This window comes from Drosophila innubila, chromosome X, assembly GCF_004354385.1.
Source record: "Drosophila innubila isolate TH190305 chromosome X, UK_Dinn_1.0, whole genome shotgun sequence".
NCBI classification, from domain to species: Eukaryota; Metazoa; Arthropoda; class Insecta; order Diptera; family Drosophilidae; genus Drosophila; species Drosophila innubila.
This window is the reverse complement of record NC_047626.1, coordinates 11,780,444-11,801,599: the sequence shown is the minus strand read 5'-3', so window position 1 is coordinate 11,801,599 and position 21,156 is coordinate 11,780,444. Positions and strand designations below refer to the sequence as shown.

General features: G+C 34.0%; 2 protein-coding genes across 6 annotated transcripts; one reads left to right on the top strand and one right to left on the bottom strand.

Moving 5' to 3' along the window:
- Positions 1–2,112: 2,112 nt before the first annotated feature.
- Positions 2,113–20,075, bottom strand: LOC117793350 (protein Tob1). Of its 5 annotated transcripts, none has more exons than XM_034633652.1 (5): positions 19,786–20,075; positions 8,160–9,114; positions 7,441–7,617; positions 6,921–7,351; positions 2,113–3,388 (listed from the first exon to the last, which is right to left on the bottom strand). In XM_034633652.1, the coding sequence occupies exons 2-5, from the start codon at positions 8,310–8,312 to the stop codon at positions 2,545–2,547; spliced, it is 1,605 nt and encodes a 534-aa protein (XP_034489543.1). In that variant the 5' UTR covers positions 8,313–9,114; positions 19,786–20,075; the 3' UTR covers positions 2,113–2,544. The 5 variants fall into 5 exon arrangements, with proteins under 5 accessions (XP_034489543.1, XP_034489542.1, XP_034489546.1 ...); XM_034633651.1 differs by having other exon boundaries at positions 19,675–20,074; XM_034633655.1 differs by having other exon boundaries at positions 2,113–3,385; positions 19,675–20,074.
- Positions 9,198–12,528, top strand: LOC117793349. The gene is made up of 9 exons (XM_034633650.1): positions 9,198–9,588; positions 10,328–10,432; positions 10,489–10,632; positions 10,689–10,800; positions 10,856–10,989; positions 11,045–11,185; positions 11,244–11,456; positions 11,517–12,023; positions 12,089–12,528. The coding sequence occupies exons 1-9, from the start codon at positions 9,388–9,390 to the stop codon at positions 12,455–12,457; spliced, it is 1,926 nt and encodes a 641-aa protein (XP_034489541.1). The 5' UTR covers positions 9,198–9,387; the 3' UTR covers positions 12,458–12,528.
- Positions 20,076–21,156: the final 1,081 nt, after the last annotated feature.

The following is a 21,156-nucleotide window of genomic DNA, read 5'->3' as shown; positions in this document are numbered from 1 at the left end:
GTACCATTATTTTTATTTGTTTAGCAGTACGGTACAATTTAAACTTTGGTACGCCTTAAGTGTACCGTGTACCGTATAATTACGGTTAAATCATTTTCATTGAATTTGATCACAGTAGTTTGAAGCTTTTTTAAGGTACTTAAATGTTTCTTTAAATTTCCATTTCAGTGGTAAGTTTAGATACACACACCACACCACATTGCATGTATGTTATGTATGTGTATGTGTAGGTACATATTCGAATACATTTTCAATATAATAACTCTTGAAATTATTCTTAGGATTTTGCAAAATGCAAAAAAAAAAAAAAAAAAAACTAAACATGAAAATATGAAAAGATTAAGCAAAAATTAATAGAGCACACACACATTCATATATTAATGTTATTATTATATTTACGTATATATATTTGCTATATATACTTAACATTTTTGCTATTTTGAAGGAATTGCTGACCGTAGTTATAATGTGATAATCTTAATGTAAGGAATATGTCTGTCGATCTTTTCATTTCGTTTGATCTCTTGAGGGACATTTAAAATTTTTTAAAATAATAAAAATGAAAGTCTTTTTAATCATATTTACAATGGTTCACATATATATATATATATATATTTATGTATATATATTTATTATAAATAAAAATGCTTATTTTGTTGATTTTTAGTTTTAGTTTTCTTTTTTTTTTTTTGATTTTTGTTGAAAATTAAAGTAAACATTTATATAGCACAAGGTATTTCACGTAAGCCCGTATAAAAAGTATAAAATTGTTTTTACTTTATTTGTTTGTTTATAAAAATTACAAATGTTCATATAAAAATAGATATACGTACACATATAAAAAAAAATGAAGTCAAATTGTAATACACACACATATTAGCACACAAAAAATATTATATGAATTATATTATTAACTTCTTCGGCACGCCGAAGTTTGCATACCCTTTAAAACAAAACAAAAAATACCAAATAAATCAAAAACTATGATAACATAAATACATTTGGAAATTAATTACGAAAACTAACCCGGTGTTTTTATTTTTATCTGTTTATTTTAAATTGGAGTTTCTAATTATATTCAAGGGTGTATCGGGCTTATCGGACGGGACCTTCTTTGTGTTTTTATATATATTTCCTCGTATAGAACTGTAACTGCGCCTAACAACTGTTAACTATTATTACATTGCTATTAGTTCGAATTTGAAAATGATTACACTATACTATATATTTAGACTTCTAACTATATTCCATACTGATCAGATCCAAGGGTATGCAAATCAATCCAATGTCATTTTTGTGGTACATTTCAGTGTTCAGTGTTTTGTTTGATATCAAAAAGAACTTATCTCTTAAGTTAGAACTAATTAAAAAACTTAATGTCAGGGATTATCTAATTTTGGATTGTTTTTTCCTCTATCTCTTAATATCTTTACCTTTTTTTTCAATAATATATATGTATAACAATTTTGAAAAACAATTAATTTAGAAATTCTAAAAAGTTATCCGTTCAACTTTTATATACTATAAATTTATTTTAATCTTGTTTTTGTCTTTATCTTTCTTCCAATTTTTTGTATGCATGTATGTATGTATTTATGCATGTATGTGTATGCCTAGGGCTACATATACATACATAGATAAACCACGTATATATCTAAATATGTACAATCCGTTAAATTTAAAGCGTTTATTTTATGTGTTTGTCTTCTGTTTTTTTTTTTTTTTTTTTTTGGTAAAGAACTGTATATATGTATACAACATATCTGTATATATACATACATACACATATAGATAGAGATAACAAAATAAATATGCATGCATACACATGTACATATACACATACATAGATATACATATATATCGTTCATTTTCTTCAAGATTTTCATAGCTTCAAAAACATGATTTTTTGAAAGAAAAAAAAAACAAAAAAATCCAAAGATTCCTTTATTTTTCTTCAAAGTGGTCTTGAAGTGAATGATCGATATGTACATATAAAGTATATAATGTAGTATATATTTGGTATATATATACCATGCATTCATTTTACAAATACTAACGTTTTTTTTTTTTTTTGTTGTTCTTATATTCTTTTTTTTTTGTGGTATATTTCTGTTGCTTGTTATTGCTGATTTTGTTTTTAGTTTGTTTTCATTGCTGTTGTCGATTGTTTGTTTGTTGGTTTTTGTTGTAGTTAATACATGAGTACGCTATTAAAAATGGCTACAGTTTACAGTTAGCTACATCTGTTTTGCGCTTCATTACATTCGCAGCTTTCGGCACTGTTCAAAACGTTCGCTCGATCGTTCTTCTGTTTGCTCTCTTTCTTGCTCTCTCTCTCTGTAAGTGTGTGTGTGTGGCAGCTGCGCGCGCTCTCTTCTGACTTAACGGAATTTGCTTTTGCACCAAATATTGAACTCTTTGATTTAATTTAAGTGATGCTTAAGCACGATGCTTTCTCATTTACTCTTGAGTTTTGTGTGTGGGAGCAAGGGGAGGGGAACTGTTGATGTTGCCGTTGTTGTTGCTGTTGTTTTTAATTAGCGTCTAATTGGCAACGAGCAGCTGCTGATAAGTCGAACCGCTGCCATAAAACGAGCTGAGACCATCGATAAGCTTATTATTGCTGGCAGCTGCAGTAGCCGAGTCCTGTTGTTGATTGTTAGCAGCTGTTGTTGCTGCTGTTGCTGCGGCAGCAGCTGTTGTTGCTGTTGCAGTTGCAGTTGCTGCTGTTGTTGCTGCTGCGGTTGCAGCTGCAGTGGAGCTGACAGCGGAACCGGCACCGGAGTTGGAACTAGCTGGCACTGGAGTCTCGGCAACAGCAGCTGTCACCGCATTTATTGCACTGACAACAACGCCAGCGGTGGGCGTGGCAATTGGACTGCTATCAGCTGATGATTCGCCTGGATTAATCGACTCCTCATTGATATTCACCATGCTGCATTCCGTGTCCAAGCCAAAGCAACTCTCACTGCTATTTGCATGCTCCAACTGCTGTTGTTGTTGTTGCCCATTTGTAAAATAACATGGCTCCAGATAAGTACTAAAGGTATTGCTGCCACCAGCAATCAAACCCAAATTGCCAGCATCCGCATTAAAATGCGGCTCATAGAGATTACGCTGTCCATTGTATTGTGGATACAGTCCCATTGCCATGTTGGGATAATAAAATGGATCAGCTCCATTATTGCCAGTCGATGCATTGCTTTGATTGCCCGCCGCGCCCAAGGCCAGCGGATTGGGAGAGAGTGAGCGAGCTGGCGACACGGCATCGAGGCCACCAAATGCAGCAGCTGCTGCTGCAGATCCATGTCCATGATGCAACTGCTGTTGCATCGCACGCTGCTTGATATAATTGGAGAACTCAGTGGGCGACATGCGATACGAACTGCTGTAGAAATAAAAAAAAACATTAAGAGTTATTCGAGCTATTTATTTGTAATTCGAGGATACAAGTCTTAACCCAATTTAAATTGGTAACCAAGGATTAAAGCGGTATTCGAAACTAGTTTACATCACCACATCGAAATGTACATATATCGAGTATACGCAAAACACTATTTTTACAAGTGTAACGGGGAAAGTATAAAAAAATGAACAGTGATGGAAAAAAATTGAGTTTCCCAATTTAAATGGCGAATGAATTTATAGACCAAATAATGATAAAATTGACATTCTAGAAGGAAATCGGTTCAGTTTTGACAAGGTTATGTCTGTTTGAAGTTCTGAAAAAGTGTCAACGGGGCAGTATGAAGAAAATGGACAGTGACCGAAAGCATGGAAAAAATAGACAGTGTGGGCAAAAAAATTATATTTTCAAATTTTGATGCAGAATCAAATTAAAGGTCAAAAGAAGATAAAAATGACATTCCGCAAGGAAATCGGTTCAGTTTTGACAAAGTTATGTCTGTTTGAAGTTTCGAAAGTGTCAACGGGAAAGTATGAAGAACATGGACAGTGACCGAAAGCATGAAAAAAATAGACAGTGGGGTCAAAAAAAGTGACTTTTCAAATTTCAATGCAGAATGAAATTAGACGTCAAAAGAAGATCAAAATGACATTCCGCAAGGAAATCGGTTCAGTTTTGACAAAGTTATGTCTGTTTGAAGTTTTGAAAAAGGGTCAACGGGAAAGTATGAAGAAAATGGACAGTGGCCGAAAGCATGGAAAAAAATAGACAGTGAGGGCAAAAAATTAAGTTTCAAGATTTTGGTACAGAATCAAATTAGAGGTCAAAAGAAGATAAAAATGACATTCCGGAATGAAATCGGTTCAGTTTTGACAAAGTTATGTCTGTTTGAAGTTTCGAAAGTGTCAACGGGGCTGTATGAAGAAAATGGACAGTGACCGAAAGCATGGAAAAAATAGAGTGAGGTCAAAAAAATTAGCTTTTAAAATTTTAATGCAGAATGAAATTAGAGGTCAAAAGATGATAAAAATGACATTCCGGAAGGAAATCGGTTCAGTTTTGACAAAGTTATGTCTGTTTGAAATTTTGAAAAAGGGTCAACGAGGATGTGAAGAAAGTGGACAGTGACCGAAAGCATGAAAAATATAGACAGTGGGGTCAAAAAATTAGCTTTTAAAATTTTAATGCAGAATAAAATTAGAGGTCAAAAGAAGATAAAAATGACATTCCGGAATGAAATCGGTTCAGTTTTGACAAAGTTATGTCTGTTTGAAGTTTCGAAAGTGTCAACGGGGCTGTATGAAGAAAATGGACAGTGACCGAAAGCATGGAAAAAATAGACAGTGAGGTCAAACAAAATTAGCTTTTAAAATTTTAATGCAGAATGAAATTAGAGGTCAAAAGAAGATAAAATGACATTCGGAAGGAAATCGATTTAGTTTTGACAAAGTTATGTCTGTTTGAAGTTTTGAAAAAGGGTCAACAGGAAAGTATGAAGAACATGGACAGTGACCGAAAGCATGAAAAAATAGACAGTGGGGTCAAAAAAATTCAGTTTCAAGATTTTGGTACAGAACCAAATTAGAGGTCAAAAGAAGATAAAAATGACATTCCGGAATGAAATCGGTTCAGTTTTGACAAAGTTATGTCTGTTAGAAGTTTCGAAAGTGTCAACGGGGCAGTATGAAGAAAATGAACAGTGACCGAAAGCATGGAAAAAATAGACAGTGAGGTCAAAAAAATTAGCTTTTAAAATTTTAATGCAGAATGAAATTAGAGGTCAAAAGATGATAAAAATGACATTCCGGAAGGAAATCGGTTCAGTTTTGACAAAGTTATGTCTGTTTGAAATTTTGAAAAAGGGTCAACGAGGATGTGTGAAGAAAGTGGACAGTGACCGAAAGCATAAAAAATATAGACAGTGGGGTCAAAAAAATTAGCTTTTAAAATTTTAATGCAGAATAAAATTAGAGGTCAAAAGAAGATAAAAATGACATTCCGGAATGAAATCGGTTCAGTTTTGACAAAGTTATGTCTGTTTGAAGTTTCGAAAGTGTCAACGGGGCTGTATGAAGAAAATGGACAGTGACCGAAAGCATGGAAAAAATAGACAGTGAGGTCAAAAAAATTAGCTTTTAAAATTTTAATGCAGAATGAAATTAGAGGTCAAAAGAAGATAAAAATGACATTCCGGAAGGAAATCGATTTAGTTTTGACAAAGTTATGTCTGTTTGAAGTTTTGAAAAAGGGTCAACGGGAAAGTATGAAGAACATGGACAGTGACCGAAAGCATGAAAAAAATAGACAGTGGGGTCAAAAAAATTCAGTTTCAAGATTTTGGTACAGAACCAAATTAGAGGTCAAAAGAAGATAAAAATGACATTCCGGAATGAAATCGGTTCAGTTTTGACAAAGTTATGTCTGTTAGAAGTTTCGAAAGTGTCAACGGGGCAGTATGAAGAAAATGAACAGTGACCGAAAGCATGGAAAAAATAGACAGTGAGGTCAAAAAATTAGCTTTTAAAATTTTAATGCAGAATGAAATTAGAGGTCAAAGATGATAAAATGACATTCCGGAAGGAAATCAGTTCAGTTTTGACAAAGTTATGTCTGTTTGAAATTTTGAAAAGGGTCAACGAGGATGTGTGAAGAAAGTGGACAGTGACCGAAAGCATGAAAAATATAGACAGTGGGGTCAAAAAAATTAGCTTTTAAAATTTTAATGCAGAATAAAATTAGAGGTCAAAAGAAGATAAAAATGACATTCCGGAATGAAATCGGTTCAGTTTTGACAAAGTTATGTCTGTTTGAAGTTTCGAAAGTGTCAACGGGGCTGTATGAAGAAAATGGACAGTGACCGAAAGCATGGAAAAAATAGACAGTGAGGTCAAAAAAATTAGCTTTTAAAATTTTAATGCAGAATGAAATTAGAGGTCAAAAGAAGATAAAAATGACATTCCGGAAGGAAATCGATTTAGTTTTGACAAAGTTATGTCTGTTTGAAGTTTTGAAAAAGGGTCAACGGGAAAGTATGAAGAACATGGACAGTGACCGAAAGCATGAAAAAAATAGACAGTGGGGTCAAAAAAATTAACTTTTCAAATTTCAATGCAGAATGAAATTAGACGTCAAAAGAAGATCAAAATGACATTCCGCAAGGAAATCGGTTCAGTTTTGACAAAGTTATGTTTGTTTGAAGTTTTGAAAAAGTGTCAACGGGGAAGTATGAAGAAGATGGACAGTGACCGAAAGCATGGAAAAAATAGACAGAGGGCAAAAAAAATATATTTTAAAATTTTGATGCAGAATCAAATTAGAGGTCAAAAGAAGATAAAAATGACATTCCGAAAGGAAATCGGTTCAGTTTTGACAAAGTTATGTCTAATTGAAGTTTTGAAAAAGTGTCAACGGGGAAGTATGAAGAAAATGGACAGTGACCGAAAGCATGAAAAAAAGGGGCAATGTTGTTGTGATTTCCAGATGAAAAGTATTATTATTTTGGGATTCCCCTTACCTGTTCGTACGCTTGGAGCTTGTCTTCAGTTTGGTGCTACCAAATTTGGTTTGGGCAAATGTGGCCGTTGTGAATGTTAGCGGAGCTTGAGCGGCACGCTGCACAAAGGCGGCGGCTGTAGCGGTGGCAGCCGCATTGTTGTTGCTACCAGCGAGGCTGCCGCCGCTAGAGCCGCTGCCATTGGGATTGGGGCTGCCCTTATATGTTGGCGAACTGGAGGCAGCTGAATGTGGGGATGAACCCGCCGGCGGCAATGATGTTCCTAATGATGGTAATGGCAATGCCTTTGGGCTTAAGCTCAAATTGTTCATGGTCGTGTTGACCGCATCGATGGGACGAAAGCATTGCGCTTCCGGGTTGAACGTTTTTGTTACCTCACGATCCGCCGAATGGCTATCCTCGTGATTCTCATTGTTCTCTGTATAGAGTATCTACAACAACAACAATTTATATATATATTAGTATCTAATGGCTTTCTTTTTTTTTATATATATATATAATATATTATTTATCTACTCACCTTCACTGCTCCCTTTTCGCCAATGCGATAGGACACCTCACCCGGGTCCACCCAAACGGAGAGCTCATTGGGCAGATTCTCAAGTATATCGCTAATGGGAACGCCACTTTCACGTGCTGCACGCGCCAATACCGCATCTATGGGATCTCCAGTTTTCAGACAGCGATACGCCGAACCCTAGAAAATATTTTAAAGTAAAATTAGATTTCCATAATTTTAGTTCATTTTAATACTTAAATTTAAAAAGAAGCTTTAGCATAGTAATAAAATAAAAATTTGTTTTTATTTTTGATTATTAAAATTGGTAATATAACATTTATTTTCAATTTTTTTAAAATAATTTTATAAAAAGAAATTGTATTTTTAATTTATATTGAACTAAAAATTCGAGCTATGATTTTTAAATACAAATTTCAATGTAATTATTGTATTATTAATATTTTTTAGATCAAAATAAGAGTCAAAATTAAAGTGCTTGATTAAAATGTAAAATAAAGTTTATCCCGTTTAACTCTTATTTGCACTGTCTGTCCTTAAGAGCTAGACCTACCACTTTTGGTACAAATAAAAAATAATTAACTGAGAAATTTTTTGCTTACATAATGTATATTGAAGAGCGCAATTTTTTTCAAACGAAAGGATGATTTAGAGCCCGTACTTATTTTTAATTGTTTTTTGATTAATATCCGAATTTGTTTATCGTTATCGCTTTTACTCACCTTGAAGGGTTTTTCGGGGTACCAGTGACCTTGAAATTTATCCCGTAATGCCTTCTCCAATTCCTCGCCAAATATGTTAACTCGACGGCGTGGCAATTTATTATACAGATACGAAATGACAAAGTTTAAAGCAACTTGTATTTCAATATGCATTTTGGCAGCACTCTATTGCTCACTCTCTATCTGCACCTCTCTCTTTCTCTGTCTCTCTCTCTTTCTGTGTCAATCAATTTTCTTGTCCGTACTCCTCCTTCTTTTGGGATAGATCTATTGGGTCCTATGGTAGCGTATTGCCTGTGGTTGAAAGAACGTTTCACTTGGACTTATCATCCGAACTATGATTGATAATTTGGAATACTTCGAGCTAAATCTTGGTTGTTATTTTATTTATTTTTTTTTTGGCTCGTTAACTTTTGTATTTTTTTTTTTTGGTGCTGTTAAGACTTTTTATTTATAAACTATTTGTTTTTATCTATTTTTATTGTTGTTTTTGTTGTTTAGTGTATGTTATGTGTGTGTGTGTGTTATTTGCACGTTGTTATTTGAATATGTTTATTGAACAGTTTCTCAGTGTTGAATGAGAAATGTATTCTTGATTTGACTTAGTGTTCCCCGTTTTGTTGACGTTGTAAGCGTAGTTATCTAGATTCTATATAGATGCATCATTCATCCAATGTAGTAGTATCTGTGTCTCTTCAGGCAATTACAATCCGTAAAGATACATCTTTAATCCTTTGCTAGACGGTAATGGCTTCGTTCTAATCGGTGTTATTTATTTATTGATCTATGTACTCGTAACTGTTTTTTCTAGTTTTGTGTCTTCTTCTTATCTATTTTTTGGTTTTGTCTTTTATCTATTTTTCTATTTTATATTTTTTTTGGCAAATGTTCGTTTTTTATTGGGTTTTCAAACTCAATGCCAAGCAGTGTGTAGCGACGATCATAAGAAAAATACCTGAAAATAAAATAAACAATATTTTTTAATATTATATTAAACATTATTATGCTTACTTATCAAATTCAAAAACGAGGCAATCCCTTTCAAAATATTCAAAAATTCAATACATTGTACACCTTAAACATGTTCACATCGTTACACTAAAAACTAATGTTTCAAAAACTAAAATACTAAAAAACTTAAAAAGTACATATACAAGAAAAGTAAAAAAAAAAAACATAATAAAAGTTCAAAAAAATTTGTTGGTCATTTACACATTAGATACAAATTATGGCTAAACGTTTTCGGGATACAGATCCGCGTAAGCGGGATATGAGATTAAAATTCAAGAGATTGGTACGCGCCGTCATGTTGAACACACAGTGGCTGGATGAAACCGATGAGCAGGGACAGGGCATCTCCATGAATGTGAAGAAGAATGTCGCCTTTCTAGTCAGACAAAAGCGAAAAACTGGCATACTAACAGTGGCAGTGAGTAATCGTCCACTAACAGGGGTACAATCGTGAAAGTTAGTCGGTACGTTCCGAAACAACTATTTCTGTATAAGGTTCGGTTGCAGTATTCTTCTTTCGGTTTCTTAACGGTACAACAAATCAAGTTTGAAACATTTTAAAATGATAAGGTGTCGCTTAATAATAATTATGACATCGAAGTAAATATCTTAATCCATAGGATTTTTAATGCAGAATGAAATAAGATGCCACACCATTATCAAAACGACATTCCGCTTGAAAATCCGTAAAGTTTTGCCAAAGTTATGACAGTTTGAAGTTGGTCGAACCTTTGACTTTGACACTTTGCAAGTCAAAATTTTTGTCCGATTTGACATGAATTTTTACAGAAAAATTAAAGGTCTCAGAATTAAATTTAAAGAGTTAATTTATACTAATTACGATATAAGGAGTCGATTAAAAGTGAAAACTTGAGATTTAAAATTTTCAATTTTCAAAATTCCAAAGGGGGGACCCTTAGCATCGAAACCATGATCTAAAGGAAAATGATTTTTTTTACAAAATTAATTAAATTTGAATGCAGAATGAATTTAGAGGCCAAAACAAGATCAAAATGACATTCCGCTTGAAAATTGGTCCATGTTTGACAAAGCTATGAATGTTTGAAGTTGGTAGAACCTTTGACCTAGCAACTTTACAAGTCAACATTTTTTTTTACCCCTAACGATTTAAAGCACTGTGCTAATATTTTATACAGGAGAAGGCGCTGCTTCGTTCACCTCACTATTTTCGCACCCTTGAGGAACGGAAAAAGCTGTGTCTCATTGTAGCAGGTTTATCATGTTTCAATCGAATACCGCCGGTAAGTGCTTGCCATATCGATATGCTTTCAAAGTAATCGATCGACCGATTTTACAGAAACTTCGAGCTCGATTGGTACCAATTTTAAGATTTTCAACAGTGGGTGCCGATCGTGTGGTTATCAAAGAAAATGATTACCCACTGTTTGTTTATTTTGTGGTTTCCGGCGAAATTGAAATGAAAAAGACTATATACGACAAGGTGAGTCTCTTACTTTTGTAGGCAAGAATTGCTCTGAGTCTTTATCGTTCTTACAGACCACAAAAAAGACCTGTATGATATCGGAGGCTATTGTTGGACCCGGCGATTGGGTCGGGGAGGTGGAGTTGCTGGAAAATTGTCCTAGACTTAACACTTATGTGACAACAAGTGAGTTAAAAGAGAGTTTCAATCAACTTCGGGTAAAAACTGGCAACTTTCGTAGCGACTTGTGAACTTTTGACCATAACCGATGATGATTTCAAAACGGTCCTGCGACCCTATATGAAAAAACAGTGGCTAGATAAGAAGAATGCCTTAAAGTCGTTAAGCTATTTTGATTTATGGACTGACGATCAGGTATTAACTAAAATATGTTTAACGATATATCGATTAATATATTGATTCTTTTTAGATTGTTCGAGCTTGTAATTACTGTCAGCTAACACAGTTTGATCCATTGCAGTTTATTTACTCCGAAAACAGAGGTCACGTGAGCTGTGTTCACTTTATTTTGAGCGGAGAGTGTGTCATACTACAGTGCCTCAAAATGAGAGTAAGTTCATGTACTGCCTGTGTGCTTTTAAGTTGTATCGACTTTAACACTCCTTCAGGTTATGAAAGCGAATGGTAAAACCACTTACGAACTAATCACAGTTGATAATGCTGATCTATTTGAGGTTCCATCAAAATCTGTAAAATCGATGAACAGTTCATTTCAAGTTTTCGGATCGAATCAAATGTTGTCTAATTCGATTTTCAATATCGATGACCTATTGGCCTCCACGGAATCGGACGATGAAGAAACATTGTTGCAGAAAAAAGCGGTATGAACAATTAATTTCTCTCTCATCATATATTTACTCAAAAAATTATGTTCAATTTAGAAACGTAAAATGGGATTGAAAGAAATTGAAGCCGCATGTTTTAAGGGTGCTCTTAAGCTAAAAACAAACAAGGTTGTAAACCCGAGGAAAACCATTTTCCAACGAAGAACGACAATTATTCCGAGACGAAGAACGACAAGTATTTGGAGAACTCGTTCCGTTTCATTTGGAGACGCTGGCACCATGGACGCGGAAGACGAGGATTTTATAGAAGAAGATGAATACGATTATTATGCTGAGGATTACTTTGTGGAAGAAGAAGTCGAAACGGAATCTGAAGAGGAGTCTCAGGAAAATGCCGTATCAAAGCGAACTACTCGAAGTACTTTTGGGTCACGATTAGGTACCCTTAAGCCATCTTTGTTGAGACCGAGCGATGCACCCAGACAATCCCAGGGACAGACAGTACGCATTGAAACTGAAGATTCGGTTCGTGAAAAAAGTATCTCAGATACATCTAGATCAACGAGTGTGGAATCACCCCGAATGTCGTCCCAAGAGTCAATCGTAAGAGAATCATTAAAATTTTTATTTTTTTTTAAGATTAGTGAAAGATTGTTTTACTTTTACAGCCTGTAACTGAAACCCATTTTGTGGATGTGGGCTCCCTCACATATGGCGGCATATTCGGCTTAGGTGAGAAAATTATTCATCGCGTTATAATGGCTCGCACTGTTGTCCAATGCCTTCTATTGCCACGTTATTGGCTAATGGAGGAAGAACAAAATCCCGGCCATATCTGGCAACGTCGTAGATTCTACTTGGAAGGTAGCATTCCCTCCCGGGAAGAGCTCTTTGGTAATTTCCTTAAGACTCGACGCTGGGAGAAATTTAAACGTGATTATGTTCAAAGTACTCTCAATCCAAATAGTGTTAATAGCACACAACCCGAAGATATACCCATCATCTGTCGCATTGTTGAGACCAGAGATGATATATAGTCCATTATTTAATTGTTTTACAAATGTGAACGAAATTCCATGTGTACAATAAAAAATAGTTGAGTAAAACAGATTGCCATTGTTATATCTCAAAGAATAACTTTAGAGCATAAAAGTCCTTTATGGATTATAATTATGGAATATACATTAAAAATTTAATGGAAGGTTAAAGCCGCTAAAATATAGACTTAAGCTAAGATAAAGATAAAAGGGAGTGTTTCCACTAATTGCACGCCTTAGCGAACTTAAACTCTAGTTCAAGAAATTATATAGTTTCAGAATACATACGAGTATAATGTGCGAGAAATCTAAATAGCTTATTGAAAACTCATTATTTCTCATATTGAAATGACTGGCTTGGTTCCCAGCTTATTAGGCACGACTTTTGCCGACACTTGAGCACATATGTACATTATAAATGCATACTCTATATATATATATAGAGTGTAGGTGTGGGTGTATACGTCATTCAGTTGCCAGTTGCTCCCATTGCAGTTGCAGACAAGTGCTCGACACGCCGTGCACCTAAATGTCATCCTTAAATATAGGTTAACATAGAGCACAAAAGAGCACGCATCATATTCGAAACTAGTACAGCGTATAATGGTATCCAAAGCACCCTCTATCTATCTCTATCTCTCTCTCTCCTTCTCTTTCACTCTCTCCCTCTACCTCTCGCACAAAATGCAATCGTAACTGGAGCAGCGAGACGAGCTTTTACGCAGGCAACACAAACAAAGAGCAAATAGCAAAGTCACTTTTGCCTTATGCTCAAAGAGCTGTTGCTGCTGCGTATGCGCGATGACATTTTGACGACTTCAAGTGCTCAGACACACACACACACGCACACAAACACACACACAAACACACACACAAACACACACACACATACACACGGCACTTTTGGTGCACTTGCTTTTATGTATGTTATTGCAAGTGTGTGAAATGCAAGCGTCAAAGCGTTGAAATGCACATAAGAACGTATACATATACATATATTTATATATATATATGTACATATGTATAAAGTACATACACATTTATAAAAGTATATATTTGAGTGTGTGCACATAATATATACATTTATTTTATAAGTATGTGTCTTAGCTTGTATGTATACAAATCCGTGTTGTAGACTCGCTTCGACTGAAGGCCGCAGATTTTAAAGCTCAACCCCATGGGAAGCTATATAACAACTAGACTACCCCAAGGCTCTAATCTATGGGAAACTTAGCTATACACATCTATGTATCTCTATATCTGTACTTCTGAGTATCCATAGAAAACCTGATATATCTATAAGCATTTGTTCTTCTCACTGTACATCTATCTTTATCTGTAATTTTTTACCTACACAACTATCAATTACACTTTCTACATTATCTATACTAGTATAAATATACTAGCATAAATATAATATTTATTTAAGACTTTTTTTTGTTAAAGCTTGTTACGAAATACAAAGTAGATTTATTTATTTAAATATTTAACGTCTACTATGAGCAAATAGTAATTTAAATAAAAATATTGCCTTATTAATACAAACAAAACAAAAATAGTAGAAAAATACTTAAGATATTTACTTTTAGGATTATTTATAAACGATGTGTTTATTAATATTTTTTTTAAATTTATTTAATTGTGTAAAACCTTGCAATCTAATTAAATCACCTTCTTAGAATTAACCTTCAGCAAATAAAATATATTTTTAATTTGTTTCAGCTTAAACTTTAAAGAAATAAAGCTGGAGTATTTATAATTTTGACTATTAATGAATCTATCTAACTATTACAGCCAGGAAATTGCTTTACTTGAGTGGGAAAATTTCTTATGCAAAGATAATACTTATTATTATAAAGTTGCAAGCAAACTTTCTGATAGAATGAATATCCTTCAACTTGAACTGAAGCTTTAAATATTCATATAATTTTCCCATTAATCAATACCAACAACAACCTCAAAGTGAGTCCCAAGCCCAAACCCTATCGAATCTACAGATCTATTATTATAGCACACTGAACCAACAATCGCATTGATAATTCCAGCTTTGACCTTCATCTAACGACGGACACAACCCGCTGTTGACAGGTCTCTCGAGTGATTAGATGCAGCAAGTTATTTTCAGCCCCCAAATTATTTTCCCTTAGCTGACAACTCGAAACAAGCTTCCTCCATTTACACGATAAGGTAGAGTATTATTTATTTATAAGCAACTACACAAGGGAATGCACAATGCATGTACGATTGTGTTTGTGTGTGTGTGTATGAACTTGAAAAAGCTCAGCTCAATTTTCACTTTTATGCATGTACCGTTGTACATTGTACAAACATGTACACATACATGTAAGATGAAGGCAGACACACATCTTGCCCACTGAGTTGCCAGATGCTCGTAATTAAAGAAACCCCTCTGGATAGGCAACATCCGCTGGAGGACGCTGAAGGTTGCTCTTCCATAATTGTTTATTTATATTTGAATATGTACACACTCACTGTGTATACGTGTGTACGTACATAGTGTGTGTGAGTATGTATGTATATGCTTCACAGTTAGGTCAAAGTGCCGTCGTCGTCATACCTTTTAAATCAACCTTTAAAACTGGTGGCCCAGATTTTATTGATTTTTGTTCTGTGCGTTGCAAAGAGCAAATGGCGAAAGAGCCGTTAAAACCATAAGAGAGCGCTCAGTCGAAAGTGTAAAGAGAGCGATAGACAGAGACAGAGAGAGAGCGAGATAGAGCGAGAGAGTGCTAGTCGCAGCTGTTGTTGTTGTGTTTACTTTTATAGCGTGCTTAATGCTGGCTGGAACGTAGCTCATTTTCATACCAAGTTAATGACGATTATCCTGCCATCATCATTATTGTCTTGTGCAACAAATTGTCAAAATGCCGTCCAAGAATACTTCTTTGCAAAGTTATTTATAGAACGGATGCGAGCCCCTCCAATAGGTCACTATAATATAATGCGCGATTATGAGATTGTATTTGGTAATACTTAATATTGTCACTGGGAATTACTTTTTACATTTAATATATCCAATGTACATTTGAGAAATAATGAATCATTTACAAGCTATTGTTTTAAAATACAAACAATATTGTTGAAAGTTTGATGAGAGTTACTTTTAGATTTTTATACATAGTCCAAAGACATTTCTAAATGGAGTTTACTTCTACTTGTTGTTGATGATGATATTAAATTGATATAATCAATAAAGTGTCAATCAGATAAACGCGAGTTACTTGATGCATAAAATACATACAAATATTAAATTGTATGATGTTTTAAATTTTTAAAGATGCTTTCGATCTTAAAAAACAAATCCACAACAATTTTTTTAAAGTGTCCCGATTGTGTTTTTGACTCGTGTTGATGATTTTCATACCTTCTGAGTCATTTCCAGCGATTTCGATTTTCATTTCAAAATTCATGGCTTAATGGGTTTCTGATTTATGGAATATGATAACACTCATATCAGTCGCAATTAAGTCAATTAACAGTGTTATATGTAGTAAAGTTGTTTTTATCTGCATTTTTTTCTTCAATTAATTGACTTTAATTTAATTAAGTTAAGTCGACGATTATGAATCCACTGTGATAATAGGCAGGTAAGGAAGGAAGGCCATTTAAGAGTGTGTATCAACATAATGATACCGATTCCTGAACTGTCTACGGTCAGAACAGCCTTCAATTTGCTTGTTTGTAGATAATTAGAATGTACGTACATATGTACGTAAACGTACAGTTCGTGAAGTACTTATTTTGACAAAGATATGTACATATTTCTACTTTGTTTTTAAACTAATTAACTTTGTTGAACTAACAATGTTAAATGTCGACTATAACAAATTATTATGTTAATAATAAAAGAAAAAACCTTTAAACGATTTCAGTTACTGACTGAAAATATAAAAAGGTAAGTAACTTTAAGGTTTAGGAACCATTAAAAAATAAAGTTTTTTTTGCAAAGTAAATTACGTCAATATATTTATCTGTCAAAACTAATACTTGACTCACTGTAAATGGAAAAACCTTTCAACTTGTTGTTTATCAGTTTGTTGGGATTTTTTCTTTCTTAATAATATATGTTTTTTTCTGTGATTTACATGTTACCAATAATTTAAGTGTATAATCCAGTTCACATGCGACTGTTAGAAAACTGTTATCGTTAATATTATTGTTGTTGTTACATCACACACATTTGTTGTGTGTGAATGTTCGTGTAAGTAAGTTTCACTGCCTGGAAGCGAAATTCCTTTTTGACTGCGACGCCAGCTGAGCGACAGCGACTGCGACGCGACTTTTGTTGTTGTGGAGAGAGGCGGGGGGTGGAGGGGCATGGCAGCAGCTCTCATAATCGAACAAGCATTGAACGATTACATAAATACGAAACAAACTGAGATATACATGCATATGTATGTAGTGCATATTTATGTGTGTAACTTTTCAGCTGATATTCGTTTTTGTTTGCTTGTGACGCCCATAATTAAATTGGCGTTTTTGTTTATTGTATTTGTCCCACGTTGTTATTGTTGTTGTTTTGCTGCATTGTGTTTGCATGCACATATATTTGTATACGTTTGCATATGTATGTATGTTTGTTTTTATGTATATGTATGTATGTATTTTCACTTACAAAAAGAAAACAGAAAAGCGCAAGCCTTTTTTCTATTGCATTGCATAATTCCTTTTAGGTTATTTGACGTTTAGCACATCTTTTAAAACTTAACGACACGAAAAAAAACACACACACACAAACACTCATAGACACTCACACTCACACAGAGGCATGCATATGTAAATGCATAGACACCTTTCAGTGTGTACACATGTACTTAAATATTACAAGATCGCAAAGACACTAAATTATATATCGACTCGATATGTCGACCAGACACAAATTTTCTTTGACAAGTCCAACAACAACGTTGAGCAGCGTTTGCCTCTACTCTCCTCTCATTTCCCATGTCCCACACCAAAAGAGTAAGTACCGAAAACACACAGTACAACGAAAGAGAGTGAGAGCGAAAAAGTCACCCACAATTCGAGTCGCTCTCACGCTCACGTACATAAAACGGCCGTCGGATATTTACGTTTTGTTGTATGAGCTTTAAGTGCTCCTCGCATTTTTGCTCAAGACAATTTGGCAAAACAACACAAAACAGCTGACAGCGTATGCAAGTGTTTGTATCTATGCAGCTATACAGCTGTGTGTGTGATTGTGTGTTATTGTTGTTCTCTTTGGCAAAGAGCTTACAACAAATTTATAACATTTCCATTGCATGCACAATTTGTTATAATTAAAAATGTTTTGCGTTTTGCTCGCACTCAAATTTCTTATCATTTTTAAAATGTTTTGCTTGTTATTGTCAATAACAAAACGCACGCACGAACAGCTGATGTGGTTTTTTTTTACTTTAATTTCCAATGTAAAGCACACAATGAAAATAATTCGTTGCTGCTAATTTGGTCTATTAGCTGCATACAAACAAATACATATATACATAACTACATATGTACAAACGGACGTGCGTGTGTGACAGCAAAACTAAAGCACATGATTTTTTATCTGTGCACACATGAAAATTGAAACAACAAATATACTGTACATATGTATGTATGTACGTACGATATTTAACAAGTGTATGTACACGTTTAGCGACACTCAACTCGCCCACGAATACGATAAATACCAAATGACGCTAATATATAGTACACATACCTGCACACATACATACATACACACATACGTATGTACATACAGACAGGTAGTCACGAAAGTGTTTTGATAAAAATCAAAATACACATAAATATCTACATACATACATATTTATTTGTTTCCTGTTTTGTTTTTAAATAGTTAAATTTTTTGAAAATTATTTTTAAAAATCTATAAAATATACATATATTTTTGTATATGTTCAGAACTCCAAGTAATTGTTTTGACAATATTTTTTTAATACTTTTAAATAATAATAAAAAGAAGTTTTTTTGTTTTTAAATTTGCTAAACTTTTTTATAGTACGCTATGGTAAGCTAAGAAGTAATGAGATCTACTGAGCTTAACTTTTTTTAAATATGGAAAAAATATTAATATATTTTTCTATGGCAAAACAGTTGCTTGACATACTGTATGTCAAAATTGTCGAATAGTAGTACAATATTCGTAGTAGATTATCGAATTCGTATTCAATACATAATAAATATGTATGTTTGTATGAATGTATGTAAGTATGCTGGTGCAAAAACATATGTACTGATATGTACGTATGTATGCATGTATCTATTTACGAAACAGCTCGTTGTGTCTCGTCGCTGCCATCAGCTGAGTGCAGACAATGACGAAATGAGAGCAGGCCAAACAACAGTAAAAGCGTGAGAGTATGAGAGGACGCACTTGTTCTATTGCCATTGTACATTCTGTATGTATGAGTGTACAATGTCTGTCGACGTCAAAAATGCTGCTGCGCACGGGTAACGGAATATGGACAGTGGCTCATGGCTTATTTGACCCACTACTCTAATATTATGCAAATTTAAAATTAATTTATCTTTTAATGGGAAGATTTAAATATTTAATTAAAAAGCAGATTTGTTTTTATTTGTATATATATACATATATATATATAGCTGAATTAAAGCATAAAAACAATATGTAGTTAAAAATGTAGTGGCTCAAATAAGCTGTAACCCACTGTATGTAAAAAAAAAATAAACAGAACTTGAATGATGGAGCATGTCCACGGCCATGCTGTTCGTTTGTGTGTGTGTATATGTGTATGTGTGTTAGTAGGCAGTCGAACAGCTGGGCGAATACACGAACACGAACACGAATGCGAGTACGAATTCAAGCCGAGCTCCACTGCCCTACTGAGCGATAACGAAAACGAAATGGAATCAAATCGGCAAACTTATTGCTGCTGCTTCTGCTGCTGCGACAGGGACAGAGACAGAGACAGGGACATTCGGGCTTGAAACTTTTCGTCGACCCCTATAGATACATATATATCTCAATGCGTTTTGTTATTGTACTAGTTTTCTAGTTATCATACAATGTGTACATACAAAAGCACATATTTATGTACATAATATATGCATTTTGTAATGCACATACAACAACAGAAAAAAAAGGATGAAAAATTATACATTCAACTTTACTATTTTTTAGAATGACTAAACACAGAATATTTTTTAAAAAAGTATTAATTTGCATGTACCAAGCGAATTATTATGTTGATTGACGTGGTAGTCGTTGTTGTTGTTGTTGTTTGTACGATGGGCGAGAGTTGGCGAGTTGTGTAATACGTTTTTAGTTTGATTACAATTACTTTTTGCTATTGTTCCTATGTCTATTTGTTTATTTTCTTATTGCTGTTGTTTATTTTGTTGTTGTTTGGTTTTTGCTTTGTTTTCTTTTCTTTTTTTTTTTGTATTTTCTTGTCCCGTTACTTAATTGCAGCGCGCGCTACCAACGCCGTGAGAAACGTCCGTAGGTCTTGAAATCGTTGTAGTAACTGAAATTAAAATGAATTGGACGCGCGAACGCGAAACTCACTCAGCCAGCAACAAAACAAATACGCGCTCACTCACACACAAACGTTCATACAGGCATAATTGCATTTGACACGATGTGCACACGAAGCTCGTTTTGGATACGAACTAACTTACGAACTTTTACAGTACTCTAAGCTTTTTTGTGTGTCGTTTTTGCGCTCTCACTCCCTTCGTCCCACTCTCTGTTTTTTGTTGCGCTCAGCGTGTGCTTTCTCTCTGACAGCTGTACGATAGTTAAATTTGTTTTATCATCAAAATATAGTGGGTAAGCTTTTATTGTACACACTGACACACACACACCATAACTATATTTAAAGCTTACGACCGTAGTAAAAAAAAGAGCATAGGACAACCCCAACACAAGGAAGGTTTTCGCCTAGTCGAGACGTTGGCATCTTTCGCACCGCCCCCTTTCCAACCTACTCACAATACACATAAAAAAGAGCTCAGAAACGACAGTACATACATAATACACAAAGCTTTATATACATACAAGAATGTCCTGAAAAGGGCAAACATATATACTCACAGACAGATACTGTATATATAGTATTTATAAATACCCCAATATTTTATATGCCAAGTGTAAGAAATGTCTAATAATAATACCCTCATAATTAATACTCTACATATATCTGGGGGGAAGTTTTATTTATTTATTTATTCATACCGTCATATAATAGTAGGTACATACATATAGATACATAGATATATAAGGAATTACATGCATACAAAAATATTTATATGAATTGTTGGCTTCCAAGGAAATATCTAATATGGTACAATAATTTAATGTTTTCTAATCTAGAAAAAAAAAAACAATAATATAGGTGTATATATCACAAATATGTATATAATATTATATTTTTAGCGAAAGCTTTTGAATTTATTCAAAAAGTTAAAAAGGACCTTTATGCTAGAGCTGCCAAATTATCGCAATTAATATCGTACAATTAAGTATATATCGGCTATCTAAATTATCTCGATATATTCCATCCATGATATAGTATATTTAAAACCCCTTTTAATCTGCATTTCCAAACTGAAACGGTAGAAATTATTTCTCTTTATTTGTAAGAAAATTTAGCAGCCCTAATTCATACCCATTGAAAGAAAGATTCCGATTCTACTGACAAAATTTGCAC